This window comes from Fibroporia radiculosa, assembly GCF_000313525.1.
Source record: "Fibroporia radiculosa TFFH 294 genomic supercontigs, scaffold8194, whole genome shotgun sequence".
NCBI lineage: Eukaryota > Fungi > Basidiomycota > Agaricomycetes > Polyporales > Fibroporiaceae > Fibroporia > Fibroporia radiculosa.
The window spans coordinates 1-14,627 of record NW_012133454.1 but is presented as its reverse complement, the minus strand read 5'-3'; the positions used below and the strand labels follow the sequence as shown (position 1 = coordinate 14,627).

General features: G+C 54.3%; 6 protein-coding genes across 6 annotated transcripts; 4 read left to right on the top strand and 2 right to left on the bottom strand.

Annotated features, from left to right (window-relative positions):
- Nucleotides 1-657: 657 nt before the first annotated feature.
- Nucleotides 658-1,797, bottom strand: FIBRA_06620 (uncharacterized protein; the record flags this gene model as incomplete). Its single annotated transcript, XM_012328333.1, has 5 exons — nucleotides 658-717; nucleotides 772-925; nucleotides 989-1,071; nucleotides 1,128-1,191; nucleotides 1,247-1,797. 5 exons carry the CDS (start codon nucleotides 1,795-1,797, stop codon nucleotides 658-660), a joined length of 912 nt encoding a protein of 303 aa, XP_012183723.1.
- Nucleotides 1,798-2,037: 240 nt separating this feature from the next.
- Nucleotides 2,038-2,799, top strand: FIBRA_06619 (uncharacterized protein; the record flags this gene model as incomplete). Its single annotated transcript, XM_012328332.1, has 5 exons — nucleotides 2,038-2,121; nucleotides 2,178-2,264; nucleotides 2,320-2,385; nucleotides 2,447-2,530; nucleotides 2,584-2,799. 5 exons carry the CDS (start codon nucleotides 2,038-2,040, stop codon nucleotides 2,797-2,799), a joined length of 537 nt encoding a protein of 178 aa, XP_012183722.1.
- An 89-nt stretch (nucleotides 2,800-2,888) lies between these two features.
- On the top strand, nucleotides 2,889-3,699 carry FIBRA_06618 (uncharacterized protein; the record flags this gene model as incomplete). Its single annotated transcript, XM_012328331.1, has 3 exons — nucleotides 2,889-2,961; nucleotides 3,022-3,380; nucleotides 3,442-3,699. The coding sequence occupies 3 exons, from the start codon at nucleotides 2,889-2,891 to the stop codon at nucleotides 3,697-3,699; spliced, it is 690 nt and encodes a 229-aa protein (XP_012183721.1).
- A 338-nt stretch (nucleotides 3,700-4,037) lies between these two features.
- On the bottom strand, nucleotides 4,038-6,393 carry FIBRA_06617 (uncharacterized protein; the record flags this gene model as incomplete). Its single annotated transcript, XM_012328330.1, has 5 exons — nucleotides 4,038-4,056; nucleotides 4,113-4,924; nucleotides 4,977-5,480; nucleotides 5,528-5,725; nucleotides 5,809-6,393. 5 exons carry the CDS (start codon nucleotides 6,391-6,393, stop codon nucleotides 4,038-4,040), a joined length of 2,118 nt encoding a protein of 705 aa, XP_012183720.1.
- Nucleotides 6,394-6,449: 56 nt separating this feature from the next.
- On the top strand, nucleotides 6,450-11,903 carry FIBRA_06616 (uncharacterized protein; the record flags this gene model as incomplete). Its single annotated transcript, XM_012328329.1, has 6 exons — nucleotides 6,450-6,797; nucleotides 6,857-6,957; nucleotides 7,075-7,213; nucleotides 7,283-7,706; nucleotides 7,970-8,318; nucleotides 8,393-11,903. 6 exons carry the CDS (start codon nucleotides 6,450-6,452, stop codon nucleotides 11,901-11,903), a joined length of 4,872 nt encoding a protein of 1,623 aa, XP_012183719.1.
- Nucleotides 11,904-12,450: 547 nt separating this feature from the next.
- FIBRA_06615 (uncharacterized protein) lies at nucleotides 12,451-13,287 on the top strand (the record flags this gene model as incomplete). The annotated part of the gene is made up of 4 exons (XM_012328328.1): nucleotides 12,451-12,500; nucleotides 12,557-12,689; nucleotides 12,752-12,931; nucleotides 12,988-13,287. The coding sequence occupies 4 exons, from the start codon at nucleotides 12,451-12,453 to the stop codon at nucleotides 13,285-13,287; spliced, it is 663 nt and encodes a 220-aa protein (XP_012183718.1).
- Nucleotides 13,288-14,627: the final 1,340 nt, after the last annotated feature.

Sequence of the window (14,627 nt, the reverse complement as noted above, 5' to 3'; positions counted from 1 at the left end):
GTGCTTCAGCTCCTTGCGAGAGAGATCGCGGCCTACAATTCTGATGAGTTTCTGCTACCCGTAGACTACTTCCAGGGCCGTGGTAGGAAACGCGCGAAATGCGTTCGATGCGTCTATCCGTACTGCAGCTTGCATTGTGCAATTTCCTAACCTAACATAGTATGATTTGAATAGGATTTAATATTCTTGGAATGCTTACGCCCCCCTCCGGACCGGTGTAGAATGTGGTCAGGCCTTGCACCTTATTCGCAGACTTCTTCCCGTTTTGCAATGTGCGCTCCTTCGCATGCTGGAACGGTACGCTCCAGATCAACTAGAACGTCCACACATCACTCGACACCTCTCATCCTTGGGTCTCTCTTCTGGTCAAATAAATAGAGACAGTAGTGCTGTGCGCATTCTCAGCGGTGACTTCGCCTTTGCAGAGTGTAGCAAAGGAGAGCCGCCATCATTCGTGATACTTGTGGGCCAAGAATTGAAGTACTATCGCGTTCATCATATTCAAACCTCTTGAAGGCGTTTATTGTGAGTCGCCTCTTGCCATGTGCTGATCGGGATACGTCAATCATTAGTCCTCATTAGCTACGCATCGTACATGCACTGTTTGATCATAGTTGGAACACAGCAAGGTCAGATATCCCATCCTTATTTAGAACATCAAGGAATTGCCCTTAGAAGTCTGTCCATCTTCTGTCTTGCACTTCTGGCATATGTTCCCTTCCGATGAATGCATCAGTACGTTTCAATGATGAATGCGGTGAACACACGTACACCGAAAAGGACAGTATGATTCAAGTAGTGATACAGTTCATACAAGTCTCCTCGAAGCTCATACTGATCCTCTGGATCTGATTTTGGAAGGTTTTCGTGATACGCTTCGAAGAATGCAGCGGAGATGCCTCCAAAAATTCGTGCCATTGCTAGGCTGAACATATATTTGGGGTCAGATCAAGTAAGTCCGTGAGACGTTACGTAGTGAGCCACTGACTCTGCTTCGTTGTGTCCGAAATATGACGAAGGGTCAAATATGACCGGTTGACCGGTTTTTCTATCTGTCCCCGTATTTCCACTCTGCGATCAAGATAAGGTGCCCCGTCGGTTTTGCTATTTGGATTTGATTCACGCACCCATAGATCGCCGTGCAGAAGGACTGGCTGAATGACGAGGGATCCTAGCAGTGCAGGAATCACGCTACACATATAATGGTCATGAATGACTGCTCTATATCCACTAGGTGATCGCGCACCGCTTCCTGACTTCCTCACCCTGCTTGAAGAGACTCTCGTAGCCTCCTTTCTTCCTGAGGGCATCCAAGAGGCCTCCAATGAGCGCGTCGTAGCATTCCTCCCAAGAGCTGAACCAACCATTCTGCTGCTTTGTGTTGCCGCAGAATGTAGGAACCTGGAATCCAAATCCCATGGTGCTCTTATATGTGTGTATTTCGGTTGCAAGTCTCTTTCCGAGGATCTTGGCAGAGCTATCGGAGAGAGAGCCCATATCTTTATACTCTGAGAGGAAGTATGGCCTCCCGATCTCGCTGTCTAGCTCCGCGAATTGCTTGTCAATTACGCTGCAGGCGATGAGCCGAGGAGCGAGACCTGGTGCTGCAATGTTCATAGCCTTGAGGGATTCTGCCTCGCCGACATACTGTTCTTCTTCGGTGGGAGAGCCTATCTTGCCGATGTAGCCTGCCCCGGATGAAGATAGGATTGGGGGGCACTTGGAGAGAGAGACGGATGCGCTGGGCTCTACCTCTTGGATGTGTTTGACGAAGACGGGGTGAACGTGATTGGGCATCGTCGCTGAGCAGACGAGAGAGGATGTGACGTCAGGATAAACCACTGTCGATGGATCTGATCTCGGGCGCCATTGCTATCATTTTGGGCGCCTACTGGACTTGCACAGTAAGCAACTCTACAAAATATCACATTTCCCTCTCTTCCCACCTCCGACCGTGCATGCTCTCGTCTCTTCCCCTCCATCCTTTCCCTCCCCACGAAATTTCTGATTGTTTAACCAGGGTATAATTCAACAATCATGTCTGCACACTACAAAACGGTCCTCGGAGCAGACCAGTTCTACGCCCTCAACGAGCCTGCCATAGGCTCCGCTTATCCGGACGTACGGGACTTTGATCGCTCTTTACTTTACTCCCTAACATACATCCCGCAATTCAGGACGTATACCCTCAGAATATCAAACTGCCCATCCTCTTCCAGCCGCTAACCTTAAGAGGCATGACGTTCAAAAACCGTATCTTCGTAGTCAGTATTGCTTGTGCTATGAAGGAAAGAATCTATTGATCCTAAATCTCCATAGTCACCGATGTGTCAATACAGCTCGGACAATGGCCACGCCACCGACTGGCACTTTGTTCACATCGGTGTACGCTGATACTTGTTTCGCCCGTTTAAAATGCCTTAATCACGCTCTCATACTATACCAGGGTCTTGCGACACGAGGAGTGGGGGCAATCTGCATGGAAGCCACTGCAGTAGTACCGGAAGGGCGCATATCGCCCCAAGACGCGGTAAGTGACTATATACTAGCGCCCACCATTTGACCGTTGATATTCTTTCGTAGGGGCTCTGGACTGACAGCCAAATTACCCCGCTAAAACGCATCGTCAATTTTGCGCATGCTCACGGGACCCTCATCGGCGTCCAGCTCGCTCACGCGGGAAGGAAGGCCTCGACATACGCTCCGTGGGTCCACTCGGATCCAGCCAAGACACACAAGGCAACGTCATGGATTGCACCAAAGGAAGAGGGCGGATGGATAGGCGAAGGCACGCCATAACCTTGCCGCCGCAACGTCTCCTAACGATACCTGCAGTGTACTCTTCCAGCACCATACCGTTTTTTCCGGACTACCCTCCGCCCAAGGCTATGGACGAGGCCCACATAGCCTATGTTGAGGATGCCTGGCTCACGGCCGTCGAGCGATGCAAGGCCGTCGGATGTACGTCCACTCCATTCACCCACGCCCACCACCCTCCCTGATCCACCTCACGTCGGCTAGTCGACTTCATCGAAATCCATAGCGCGCACGGGTACCTGATGCACCAATTCGTCTCGCCGCTCTGCAATGAGCGCACAGATGCGTACGGCGGACAGCCGCTCGAGAACCGTCTCCGCTGGCCGCTCCGCCTCATCTCGCGCGTCCGCGCTGCGTGGGACAAGCCGCTCTTCGTGCGCGTCAGCGCATCGGACTGGGCGGAGGGCCCCGAGCGCGGCGCGGACGGCGAGTGGAAGCAGTGGGGCATCGAGCAGACGACACTGTACGTTGAGGAAATGAAAAAGATCGGCGTCGACCTCGTCGACGTGAGCTCGGGCGGGCTCTGGGCAAAGCAGCAGATCAATGCGGTACCGGGGTACCAGGTACGATCAATTATGACCTTGCGTCGACCTGCCGATTGATGTTGCATATTGTGCGCCCCAGGTACCGTTCGCCGAGGCATTGAAGAAGGCGCACCCGGACATGCCAATAGGAACGGTGGGCCTCATCACAGACCCCCACCAGGCCGAATCCTACCTACAGGATGGCAAGACAGACGTTGTTTTCCTAGCAAGAGAGCTTATTCGCACGCCCCAGTGGCCCTTGGTCGCCGCTCAGCGGTTGGGCGTGGCTATCAAGCCCGCCAACCAGTACGAGCGAGGCTGGGTTGACGTGGTTACGCCGACGCCAGCCAAGAATTAGATGGTCATGCACGTTACTTCAGAATGGAACAGTGAGGAAGTAGAAGTATTGATAGTGTATTTACAGGTTTGTGTGTAAGGACGTCCTCTATGGACAGGAATTAAGTGCGGAATTATAGACAGCACCTCGAGTGATACTAATGCGCCCCTCGATAACTGCAGGGTCTCTGGATCCCGATCGTATGGCGATGCCGACGACACATGAATCAATAGGTGCTCATACCTTGTCACGAGCCGGGCAGCGGAAAATGTGGACAAATACAAAGTGGTAGTTCTAATCTCATTGCGGCCTATGGTCATTGTATGCTATACAGTACAGTACTTGCTAAGCAGATAGGTCTATATGCCAGGCGTTAGCCTAGACGAATCCAGCAGCGTGAGTATCCATTCCTGCTAGACATCGGAAACACTCACCAGTCATACTTGACAAGCTGGTCCGCGTCAATAATCGCAGCGGATGCCAGCTCGCGCGCCTCCATGTATACCCACACTTTCAGGAACGCGCCGATATTGCCCGACGGCAGCTGCGTCATCGTCTCCTGGGTCGACATCTGCCTGCCCAGCTGCCTCAGGATCGGCAGCGCGCTCTTGAACAGGTCCAGCCCCGGGTCTAGCTGCCGTCCAATGCCCTCCAGGAGCAGGATTGAGATGACCGTGTTCACAAAGTCCGCCTCCATCTTAACGTGGTGCTGCCGCACGGCCTTGAGCACCGCGGTGAGGATGTCCGAGATCTTGATCTGCCCGAGCGAGAACGTCTTGCGCTTCACGTTGAGCACGATGTGCTGCATCCGCAGCGCGAACGTCTCTGGGTCGATCGCGAGCTCGGGCGTGCGGCAACGCTCGACCATGAGCGTGCCTGCGCGGTACCCGTCAAACTCAGCGACGGCGCGGAAGAGGTCGAGGAAGTTCGTGCGGTTGTGTTCGTCGAGCGTCGTCACGAGCCCAGCGTCGACAAAGACGACTTCGGGGACGTAGCCGGAGGCGTGCAGCGACTGGAGCTCTGCCCGCCACGTGCCCGGGTCGTCTGTGAGAGTGCGCAAGTGGTTGACTATGCGATCTGAGCACGCGTCTTCTGCGGGAAGCGGCTCGGGATCGGTAGGTCCGCGCGAATGGAGCACGGCAGACGCAGTGTTTCGAATCGATAGTGCAGTTGGCTTCGTGAACTTGATCATGATATTACCTGGGTGCAAATCCGAGTGGACAAAGTTGTCTAATAATAACATATTCTGAGCGATTGTTTAGACTATTTCACGTATATGTTTCTGAGCACATCCTCACCAAAAACGTGTCTAGACCAACTTCTGCGAGCAGGTCGTCATACGGTCCTCCTCCGTTCTTCAAGAAGAGTTCCAATGATAGTGCATTCTGGTATTCTTCCACCAAAACCTCTTTACTCGTCCATACCGTCAATGGTCTTGGGAAAGTCACTGGAAGCTTTCGTCCGGAGAAATTCTTTTCAAATACCTCCAAGTTAGCTGCCTCAACTCTAAGATCAAGTTGCTGTTGCATCATACGGCCGAATACGGCGACCTCTTCAGGTAGAGAAAGCCACTGTACGCCAGGGAATAACGTAAGTGCTCGCGCAAAGAAGTCCATGATCGCGAGGTCGCGCGCAATGAGCTTAGACACATCCGGGTGGAGGATCTTGATAGCGACAGCCGCTGTCGGGACGGATGGTGGGGGCTCATTGACAAGCGCAGTGGGTAACACATTTTTGCGTGATCGCTTCGGCGTGAGATGCGAAGGCGGAATCAAGTCCTTTCTCAGCGTACCTTTGTACACCTACGGCAATATGAGGACAAGACTGTCAGAATAAAATTACGACAGACCTGAGCAATGGCACCAGTACCGATTGGCGTCTCATCGAACTCCTCAAACACCTCGTTGAAGGGACGCTGGAAAATTTTCTCGATGACATGCTTGGTGTACGAGAGCGGATGCGCCTTTCCGCGCGAATGGAGGGCGCCAAGGCGCTCACATAACAAGACGGGGAATAGGTCGGCGCGAGAAGCAGCCCATTGAGCAAGCTAGAGCTACCCCATTAGCTATAAAATTGGAACAAAGAAGGAGAAGATTGGAGTAAATCAGACATTCCAACAGAAATACTCACCTTGACGAACGTAGGACCAGCGCGCTGCATCTGACTGGTAAGGTATCCATACCACCATACGGCGCCCCATCTATCGCCATGCAACTTCTCGAGTGGGCGGCCAATAACCAGCATGGGGGAGGTTAGAAGAACCGGTAGGAATAAGAAGACCAAATATGCAAATCGTTTCGCAGTGAGGATGGGCTCCCAGATGCGGTCCCGCACAAAGAATATTATGCTGCCCAGAATGCGGGTGTCTGCCGGCTCTGCTGGAGAGAAAATTGTTGGCTCAGCGTGAGAAGATGACAGGGCGGGATATGGGATGAGAGTAGGCGAGGAGAAGACACTAGGAAGAAGGGAGCGGGGCTGTGGGGCAACGTAGAGAGCGAAGCCGCCTACGAGGGGAACTATCCATAGAAGGTTTCGGCTGAAAGGTGGGCGAGGAGCAGCGGTGCGAGTAAAGAATTGTGATGAAAATGGTCTGGAGGAAGGACGGGTGAAGAGGGAAGCATAGGTGCTGCTGTGACGGGAGGCAGTGCGAGCCGGAGACGGGGCAAGAAGGGCATGTCTGAGGCCAGACGGCAAAGCGGTAAAACGAAGGATCATGGGGGCGGCTTTGCAGGGCTAGCGGGAGAGCATGGCGGACGAGCAGCGCTGGGAGGATGCGCACGACGTTGGGTGTGTCGGCCGCCTTGAGAGGACCGAGGTCGCTCGCCGCCACCAGTCGTCATTTCGGCCTGGCACGTGCCCGCGACAGAATTGATGCGTCGGGTTTGCATCGCGTCGCTGCGGGACAGAGTCGACAGAGCCTGCTCGCCGTGGATGCAGACGACCTGCCGCCGCCGCCGCCGCCGCCTGCAGAGCTCAGTGCGGCCATGATGCAAACAAACATGATCGCTGGTCTCCCAATGCGGGGTCTCGTTCAGTGTGCTTCGTGGAGGCCATCCGACGGACCTCCGACCGCATCCACCGTGACCAGACTTGTCCAACGGAAGCTTTTCTCCCACTTTGTAAATTGCAATGGCTCGTCCTCCATTCACCGGTAGAAACACCATCCCACACAATACAGTCGCAATTGTCGCCTCCTCCCCAAGGCTTCTACCAAGAACAACAGAGCGGCAAACGTCACGGAACTGCACAAATGCGTCCATCGACTTCCAATACCGCCCGGTGCGTACATCTGACATTGTTGGGTGTCTTTCCCCACCCGCGAAGGCGTCGCAACCGAGCCCATATCTGGCCACAGAGATGTAAATCGATGCTGATACGGCGGCTGATTGTAGCCAGTCTATTTCCCGACCGTTTTTACGTCTTCGAGCTCGAACACGGCAAACAGACAGCGAACCACATTGGACCCATGAGAGGGCGAGTGCGGCTGCCAAACGCAGTTGATGTTGTCGTCGTCGTCGTCGTTGAGTACTCGGCGGTGGGCAGCGACTCGGGGTGCGGCCAGCGTTGGGGGAAAGAGACTATCGGCGCCTGACCTGAACGTAAGGAGGACGTCAGAGCGGGGAAGATGCTGGATCCGGAGATCCGCGGCGAGCCGGTCCGCCGGTTTGATTCGATTGTATTTCTCTGCTCTCTAGACGCCCGCATACCTTTCCAACTGGTCGCCGACTCGCGACGCGTCCCCGACGCCCCCTCCCCTGCGCTGGGTCGCACAATGCCCATTCCTTATGCCTTTGTATCCCTAGTCACCTCCGACCATTATCTCCCCGGCGCACTCGCCCTCGCCGCTGCCCTCAGGGATGTCCATCCCTCTCCTCCCTCTCCCCCAGAGGTTGACTTTCAGTCCGTGTGCCTCGTCACTCCCGAGTCCGTCGATGTCTCCACCATCAAACTCCTCCGAAGAGCATATGACACCGTAATTGGTGTAGAGCTCATCGAGCAGCATGATGACAAGGGTTTGCAGCTACTTGGTGAGTACACGCTCTTGAAATTTGCAGGTACAGCCGCCATAGCGCCGCCACTCTCGCCTTCTGTCGTTCCGTGGGCCTTGGTTGTGCGGGTCGCGTGGCTCTACGGTGGATATGCAAACGCACACGCGTCACTATCCTCAGTAGTGTCACAGTGAACAACCCTCCCAAATGGTGACCTATCTTACGCTTACGGTTACTCGACCCCCTTCCTCTATATTCGGTGACTTCTAACCCTGCTTAACTACTCGCCTCCCATATCACAGGTCGTCCGGATCTCAACCATGTCCTTACAAAATTACACATATTTCGCCTCACTCGATATTCAAAGCTAATATTCCTCGATGCCGATGTCCTCCCGATTAGACCGCTATCACACCTCTTCACTATTCCGCACGAGTTTGCAGCAGTACCGGACGTCGGATGGCCGGACATATTTAATTCTGGAGTGCTCGTCGTTAGTCCCGGACAGGACAAGTTTAGCGATCTCATGCAACTCCTCAAAACCAAGGGTAGCTGGGATGGCGGCGACCAGGGAATCTTGAATGAATGGAGGGGCGGAGATTGGCATCGTCTCAGTTTCACCTACAACACCACCCCTACCGCCGCGTACACGTGAGTGCCACTAATCGAACGGCCTCTGCCACCTGATCATCTGCTGACGCTAACGTTGATATCTGGAACTATAGATACGCCCCGGCGTATGAACGGTTTGGCTCCCAGATAAAAGCTATTCACTTCATTGGCCCACATAAGCCATGGTCCTCTATACCCTATCGTGCACCTGGTGTAAAAACCGCACAAGGACCAGATCCGGGCGCCTTACCGGAGCAGCAGCGCCAGCGAGCGTACGACTTTGATTCTCTGGTTGATCGCTGGTATGAAGTATACGACAAGTACTATCGCTCCGATCTGCCAAGTGCGCGTGCCGACTTTGAGATCCAACGGTATGCTTCGGTATGGGATGGTGGCACCGAGCTGGGCGCTGAAATGTCCCGAGTCCACGAAAGCGGAGCCGCGCCGCCGCCTGGGAGCGTGCTGGGGTTGGAGGATTTGCGCCGGGTTGCCATTGAGGGGATGAGCAATCTCGGTGGCTCGAGGTCTGATGCGGAGGAGCGGCCGCGGGAGGGCGAGTACCGCTCAATGCCACTGGAAGGACGAGTAGACCTCATGCGTCCCAGGTGCGAGCCAGAACCCGAGCATGTACAGGATGAAGAGGCTTCAGATCAGGCAGAAGGTGGGGATCGGGACTTGACACCCAGACAGGAGGAATACAAGCCACTACATGTGGGAGGCGGAGAGGGACTATGGCTGGAGACACTTCCTACGCCTGGTCCAAATGAGGTTCCCTCTGCGCCATATCTCCACGGATTGTCGTTGCCTCCTACTCCCTTTTATCCTCCGCCTCAAGGTCAGTCAGATTATCGACATGACCAATCTGGTCAATACCGCGACGGGACTCACCCGTCTAGTGGTAGCCCTCATACTAGCCGGCAGCATGAGGTGTCCTATCCTGACGGTGATCATTCTCATGCGAGCTGGCAGAGGCAAGAATCTCATCCTGACGAGGATTATTCTCGTGCCGGCTGGCGGACCCACGACTCTCATCCTGGTGGTAATCATTCTCATGCTGACTGGCAGCGCCCTATACCTCATCCTAACAGTGAACATTCTCGCATTGTCGAACAAAGCCGCGAATCTCATCCTGACGGTGATCATTTGCATGTCGACCGGCAGCACCACGGGTCCCATTTTGGTGATGAATCGGCTCGTGGTAGCGAGCAGAGCCGTGAATTTCATCCGTCTGGTGGACCACCACATATTGACTGGCAGCGCCATGAATCTCATCCACCCAGAGAGCCCCCTCATTCCGGATGGCAGCATCATGCATCACTCCCGCCCCAACAGGGCCAATCCGCTCAAGAGCGACGCGAACCGCATACAAAAACACAGCGTAGTCAACCCGGACGACAGTCCTACGACTCACATCCGCCAGGTTCACCCGTGCAACAGCAGCATGCGTCTCAGCAACAGCATGATCATGGTCAGCACCGACCCCAAGAAGGGCATGGTGAGCATCGTCACCACCACTATCGCCGCTTGGAACCTCCGCTGCCTCGGCCATATAATGGTGAGAGTTCTGACGACCGCGGCCGCGAAGACCAGCAGTCGCAGCCACCGCCTTTCCACCGGCATTCTCCTCCACGGCAGCACTCTCCTCAGCAACATCATCAGCATCATCAACACCAGCATCAACACCAGCACCATCAGCACCAACACCAGCACCAGCACCAGCACCAGCACCAGCATCACCACTCGCCTCCTCGCCCGTCGTCGCCCCCGAAACTTTCCTGGAACCCCGCCATTGAGCCTCCTCCGAACAATCCTCCAGCTGTCAACGCCTTTCCCGATGATACTTACTTTCCCAATGTCTGGGATCAGAAGCCGTCGCAGCAGCACGACGCGGCGCATCAGTTCTATCCATCATCACAACCATATGTCCCGGCACCCCACTCGGACGCATTTTTCCATCCTCCACCACCTGCACACATTCCAGAGCAGTTGCTGCGTCAGGGTCATTACGCTAGTGTCATCGGCCATGCGCAGCCCAACATGCCTGGTTCACCGCCGGCGGCGCCTGTCCCGGATAGGGCCAAGGTACAGGCTGTCTTCCCGTGGGAGGAGAAACCGCGTCGCTTCCCAAAGCGTGTGTTCCCAGCGACGGACTCCCCGCCTCCAGTCGTGAGGTATATTGAGGAGGAGCTGCCGCCTCCGCCGCTTCCAGAGGAGCCCCCGGCATCATCACCAGTGCTGCATGTACAGACACTACCTCCGCCTGTCGGGCTCCCGAACCAGCTTGCATATGCTAACGCGTGGGACTCGGTGCCCAGCATTCAGAAATACGCGTCGCGCCTCGTGAGACCAAACCAGTTCCATCCGCACTATCCCCATGCAGGCGTAACGTCGCCGCAGCGGCGCATGCAGTGGAGCGACGACGATGGCTGGAGACGCTGGGAGAAGGAGCGGGAGCGCGTGGTGCAGGCGAAGCAGGACGCGAGCAGCATGGATGGTGACGATGAAGAGGAGAGCGAGGACAATGATGACTGGGAGGAAGGTGGTAAACAGGATGCAGATGGCAAACAGGGTGAAGGTAACAAGGGTAAAGAGAGGGCAGGGAGCGCAGGCGGGAGTGCGAGCTCGTCGAAGCGATCGCGAGCGGGCAGCTCTGCATCTGCGACTCCATCAGGCAAGGGGAAGAAGTACCGCACCCGCGGTGTGCAGACGATTCCGGTGGAGACACGGAGCCAAGGCGTGCAAGTGAAAATTGCAGCGCCTGAGGATAGTGCACCGCAGAAGGCGAAGGATGGCAAGCCACCTGGGGGCGGCGCACCCAGATCGAAGCAAGACGCGGCGTCCAGTCCGATTAAACCGAGTTTGTTGCTTCCTCCACCCCCGGTGCGCGAGTTCAGGACGGACGCAGACCAGATGGGCTCGGTAACACCTGTCGTTAGTCATGCACTCAGGCATACGATGCCGTTCCCGTCCATGGGCTCACCGACTGGCTTGCGCTCGCCTCAGACGCTTGGATCCCCGAGAACATACTCGCCACCGAAGAGTCCGCCCAAGGCGCCTTCGTCTCCGAAGGGAGCGAGTCCGCCCAAGGGACCGTCGCCACCTAGGGTCGCGAGCCCAACGAAGAGTCCTACCCCCCCTCGTCTCTCGATCCCGTCTAAAGTGCCCTCGCCTCCACAGATTTCGAGTCCACGTAGGCTGTCGGCTGCACATCAACAACAATTCTCCGCAACAGGCAGAAGTGGTAGCCCGCTTGCGACGCCACCAAGTAAACCAGCATCGCCGGTTGTCGGGCGGGCTGCAACACCGCCATACGCGACGCCGTCGCCGAGATTAGCGAGACTCTCGTCCCCTTCGCCGTTCGCGTCGCCTCTTGTGCGTACATCGTCGAATGACACCGCATTCACGTCATCGCCGTCCACCCAAGGCCCGGTGGCGACTCCGCCTCGTCTCACGCCGGAGAGCACTCCAGTGACAGGGCCTGGACAGAAGGGGGGACGGGTGTGGGATCCTGCGAGAGGTGTGGATGTGTTCAAGCGCAGTTCGGAGGAAGTGCTGGCAAGGTTTCTGCGGTTGGGGTCGTTCGAGGATGATGAGCGACGAGGGCAGGTGCAGCACAACCGATGAAGCTGAGTGTGGTCCGCGTTGGTCATTACTGATTCTTCCCCCTTTTATGTTCTCTCTCCTTAACAAAATTCCGCGTCTCTCTTTCTGGCCGTAGCTTCGTATTTGATCGTTATTTTCTTGCTATGCTTTGTGGTTTGTCTGCAATAGTCTGTTCCCGCACGTTCGTTTTCATCCATGATACCATATTGTCATACCCACGGCTCGTGCCCTTGTGCTCGTCTTGCTAAGTCTATTTGCTGGAATTAGAGTAGAGTGTATCATACTCGGACATTCACTTCGGACAATCTCCCAATGATCTCAGAGCCCTTTCCTAGTTGAGCACACGCGCGTGACGTCATAGACAGGTGATCGCGACGCGACGGAGTGCGATGACGTCGTGCGGCGAGCGCTTGGGATTATCCATCCAGTCACTACGCGTCGCACCAACGCCCCACAGACGTCTATATAAGATGGCCCTCAATCCCAGCTTCACTAGAAACGTCCTCTCTTCCTTCACCATCAACTTCAATCACTGTATCTCATTCACTTGGATCATCCTACCGTAACGATGTCTACTCGAGTCGATTCTCCCGCTCCTCCCACTGTTCCAGCCGGCCAGTAAGTCACCACGACCAAACGTATGCACGGAGTATGTGGATGTAACAGATTTTCAGGAGTGACGCGCGCTTTGATACCTCCGTAGCTTGGGCACAGGCAGAGGCTTCCACCAACAAGCTCTCCAGGGAGATTGGTCAGAATGCGGCACAGATACAAGCTGCCGCAGGACAGGCTGCCGACGAAGCTCAAGTTTGTACTTTCGACGTCTGTGCGTGAAGCGTCCTATTGACGGGGGCATCTATCTATCACAGCGTCACGAACCTCAAGTAATCTCCGCAGTGAACCAACTGGAGGCTGGACGCGCTGTGAGCGAGAAGACAACCCAGGCTACCTCGCAGGGCATGTTCGACGTCGAGAACGCCAAAGCAACTGCTGCCAGCGCTGTTGAGCAAGCTAAGAATATGGCAAATAATGCTTACCAGAGTGCACAGGTACCTAATCTATGATATACTTATTGTACCAATGTCTGACTCGTACGCTGTTGCAGTCATTGTTCAATAATCCGCAATCGTCAGATACGTCAACAATGGGGAATGTGTCTTCCACCGTTCAGTCTACGGCTTCGAGTGCCTTCCAAACAGGCAAAGAGTACCTCGCATCGGCGCAAAGTGCTGTACAGCCCCACATTGAGAAGGCGAAAGATATGATGGCTGGAAGCCCCGGCTCGACACAACAACCGAGTGCTCCAGCAGCTAGCACAGCTCCGCTTGAGTCTGGCAACCAAGTCGTCGAGAATCCGTACCCCGCAACCACGACGGGACAGACGACCCGAGTCGGCGAAATCTGAGCATGGATCGGTTTGGAAGTGGACTGACTAGAATATTAGGTGTATCATAACGGTGTATTAGACAATTAATTTATGACAGATAAACGTCCTTCGGATGGCCCCATCGCAGGCTGGAATATAACTAATTATCAGTCATATCCTAATTCTTCGCAAACGCTGTGTTTTCTCATATTCCAACTCTTGCACAACCATCATGTACACAAATGCATCATGTACACAAATGGGAGCTTAGGTGACATGAACTTACTTTCAACCATGCGGACCTTGCTACTATTCTTCTTTCGGTGCACCGTCCATGACCATTGCGTGGGGCAATTGTACCATTCAATCTCCAGAGTTGGGCATGCATCTGCAAACTTACGCATCAAGGATGAAAGTCGCGGCGCATTGCAGGCTTCCCAGGTTTGTAGTAAGAAGTTAGACTTGTCGCCTATTGCTTCCAGGCTCAGATCGACATCGTCACCATAGACTTCTTTGACATCGTCTACATGATCCGCAAGCGGCCCGCGCGGAGGGCATGATTCGCGAATTCCTTCTACTCCTTTCGGGTGGGTGTGGTGCGGGTCAAAGTCGAAAGAACCCAGCTGCTCATATTCAAGCGAGAGCTTCCGCAAACACGACCAATGCCCTAGAACGTCAACACAACTCAACTGTGAGCCAAGTAAGTCCATAGCTTAACGGCATCGATGTTTCCACGATGCACCATAAAATTTGTGAAGCCCGAATTTGGATATGCGGCAGGATATGGGGTCTCAGATGTCAGCTGCAGAACCTCCATTCATGGACATCAGCATAACAGAGTTTTTTTTGCATGGCAATATATAACTACAAAACAATGCCCATTTGATATGATTGATGAAGTTTTTAGACCACCCATCTGTTATCATTGCACCAGTAATGCAATCACAACAGTAGTGCAATTATGGAACTTACAGCTGCTCCTCCTGTTACAGCTTGGAGGGGGGGGTTTCTTTTCTTTCCTAACTATTTGTCGTTGACCCTGTACTATACAACTGATCCCATCACTTGATGTTTCATCACCATCAAGTGTTTCATATCTATTATCTGTTACTTGTTGTCAAGGTATAGCCCTTGACTCAACTCCAAACCCTAATCCCAGTACTCACTTGTGATACTGGTAATTGCAAGTGTGAGCTTAAAGTGTAGCTTGTGACTTGAGAGCGGTTAGCTCAGAGAGTGAGTTAGAGTGAAGTAGCTAGGTAGACTGAAGTAAGATCAGACTGCCGTACTACGCTGTATTGCTCTGGTATTTATACATGTGGGACCAGGCCCCCGGGTACTACTGGTAGTACACCTAACACCTAGGCTGACTGATGCTC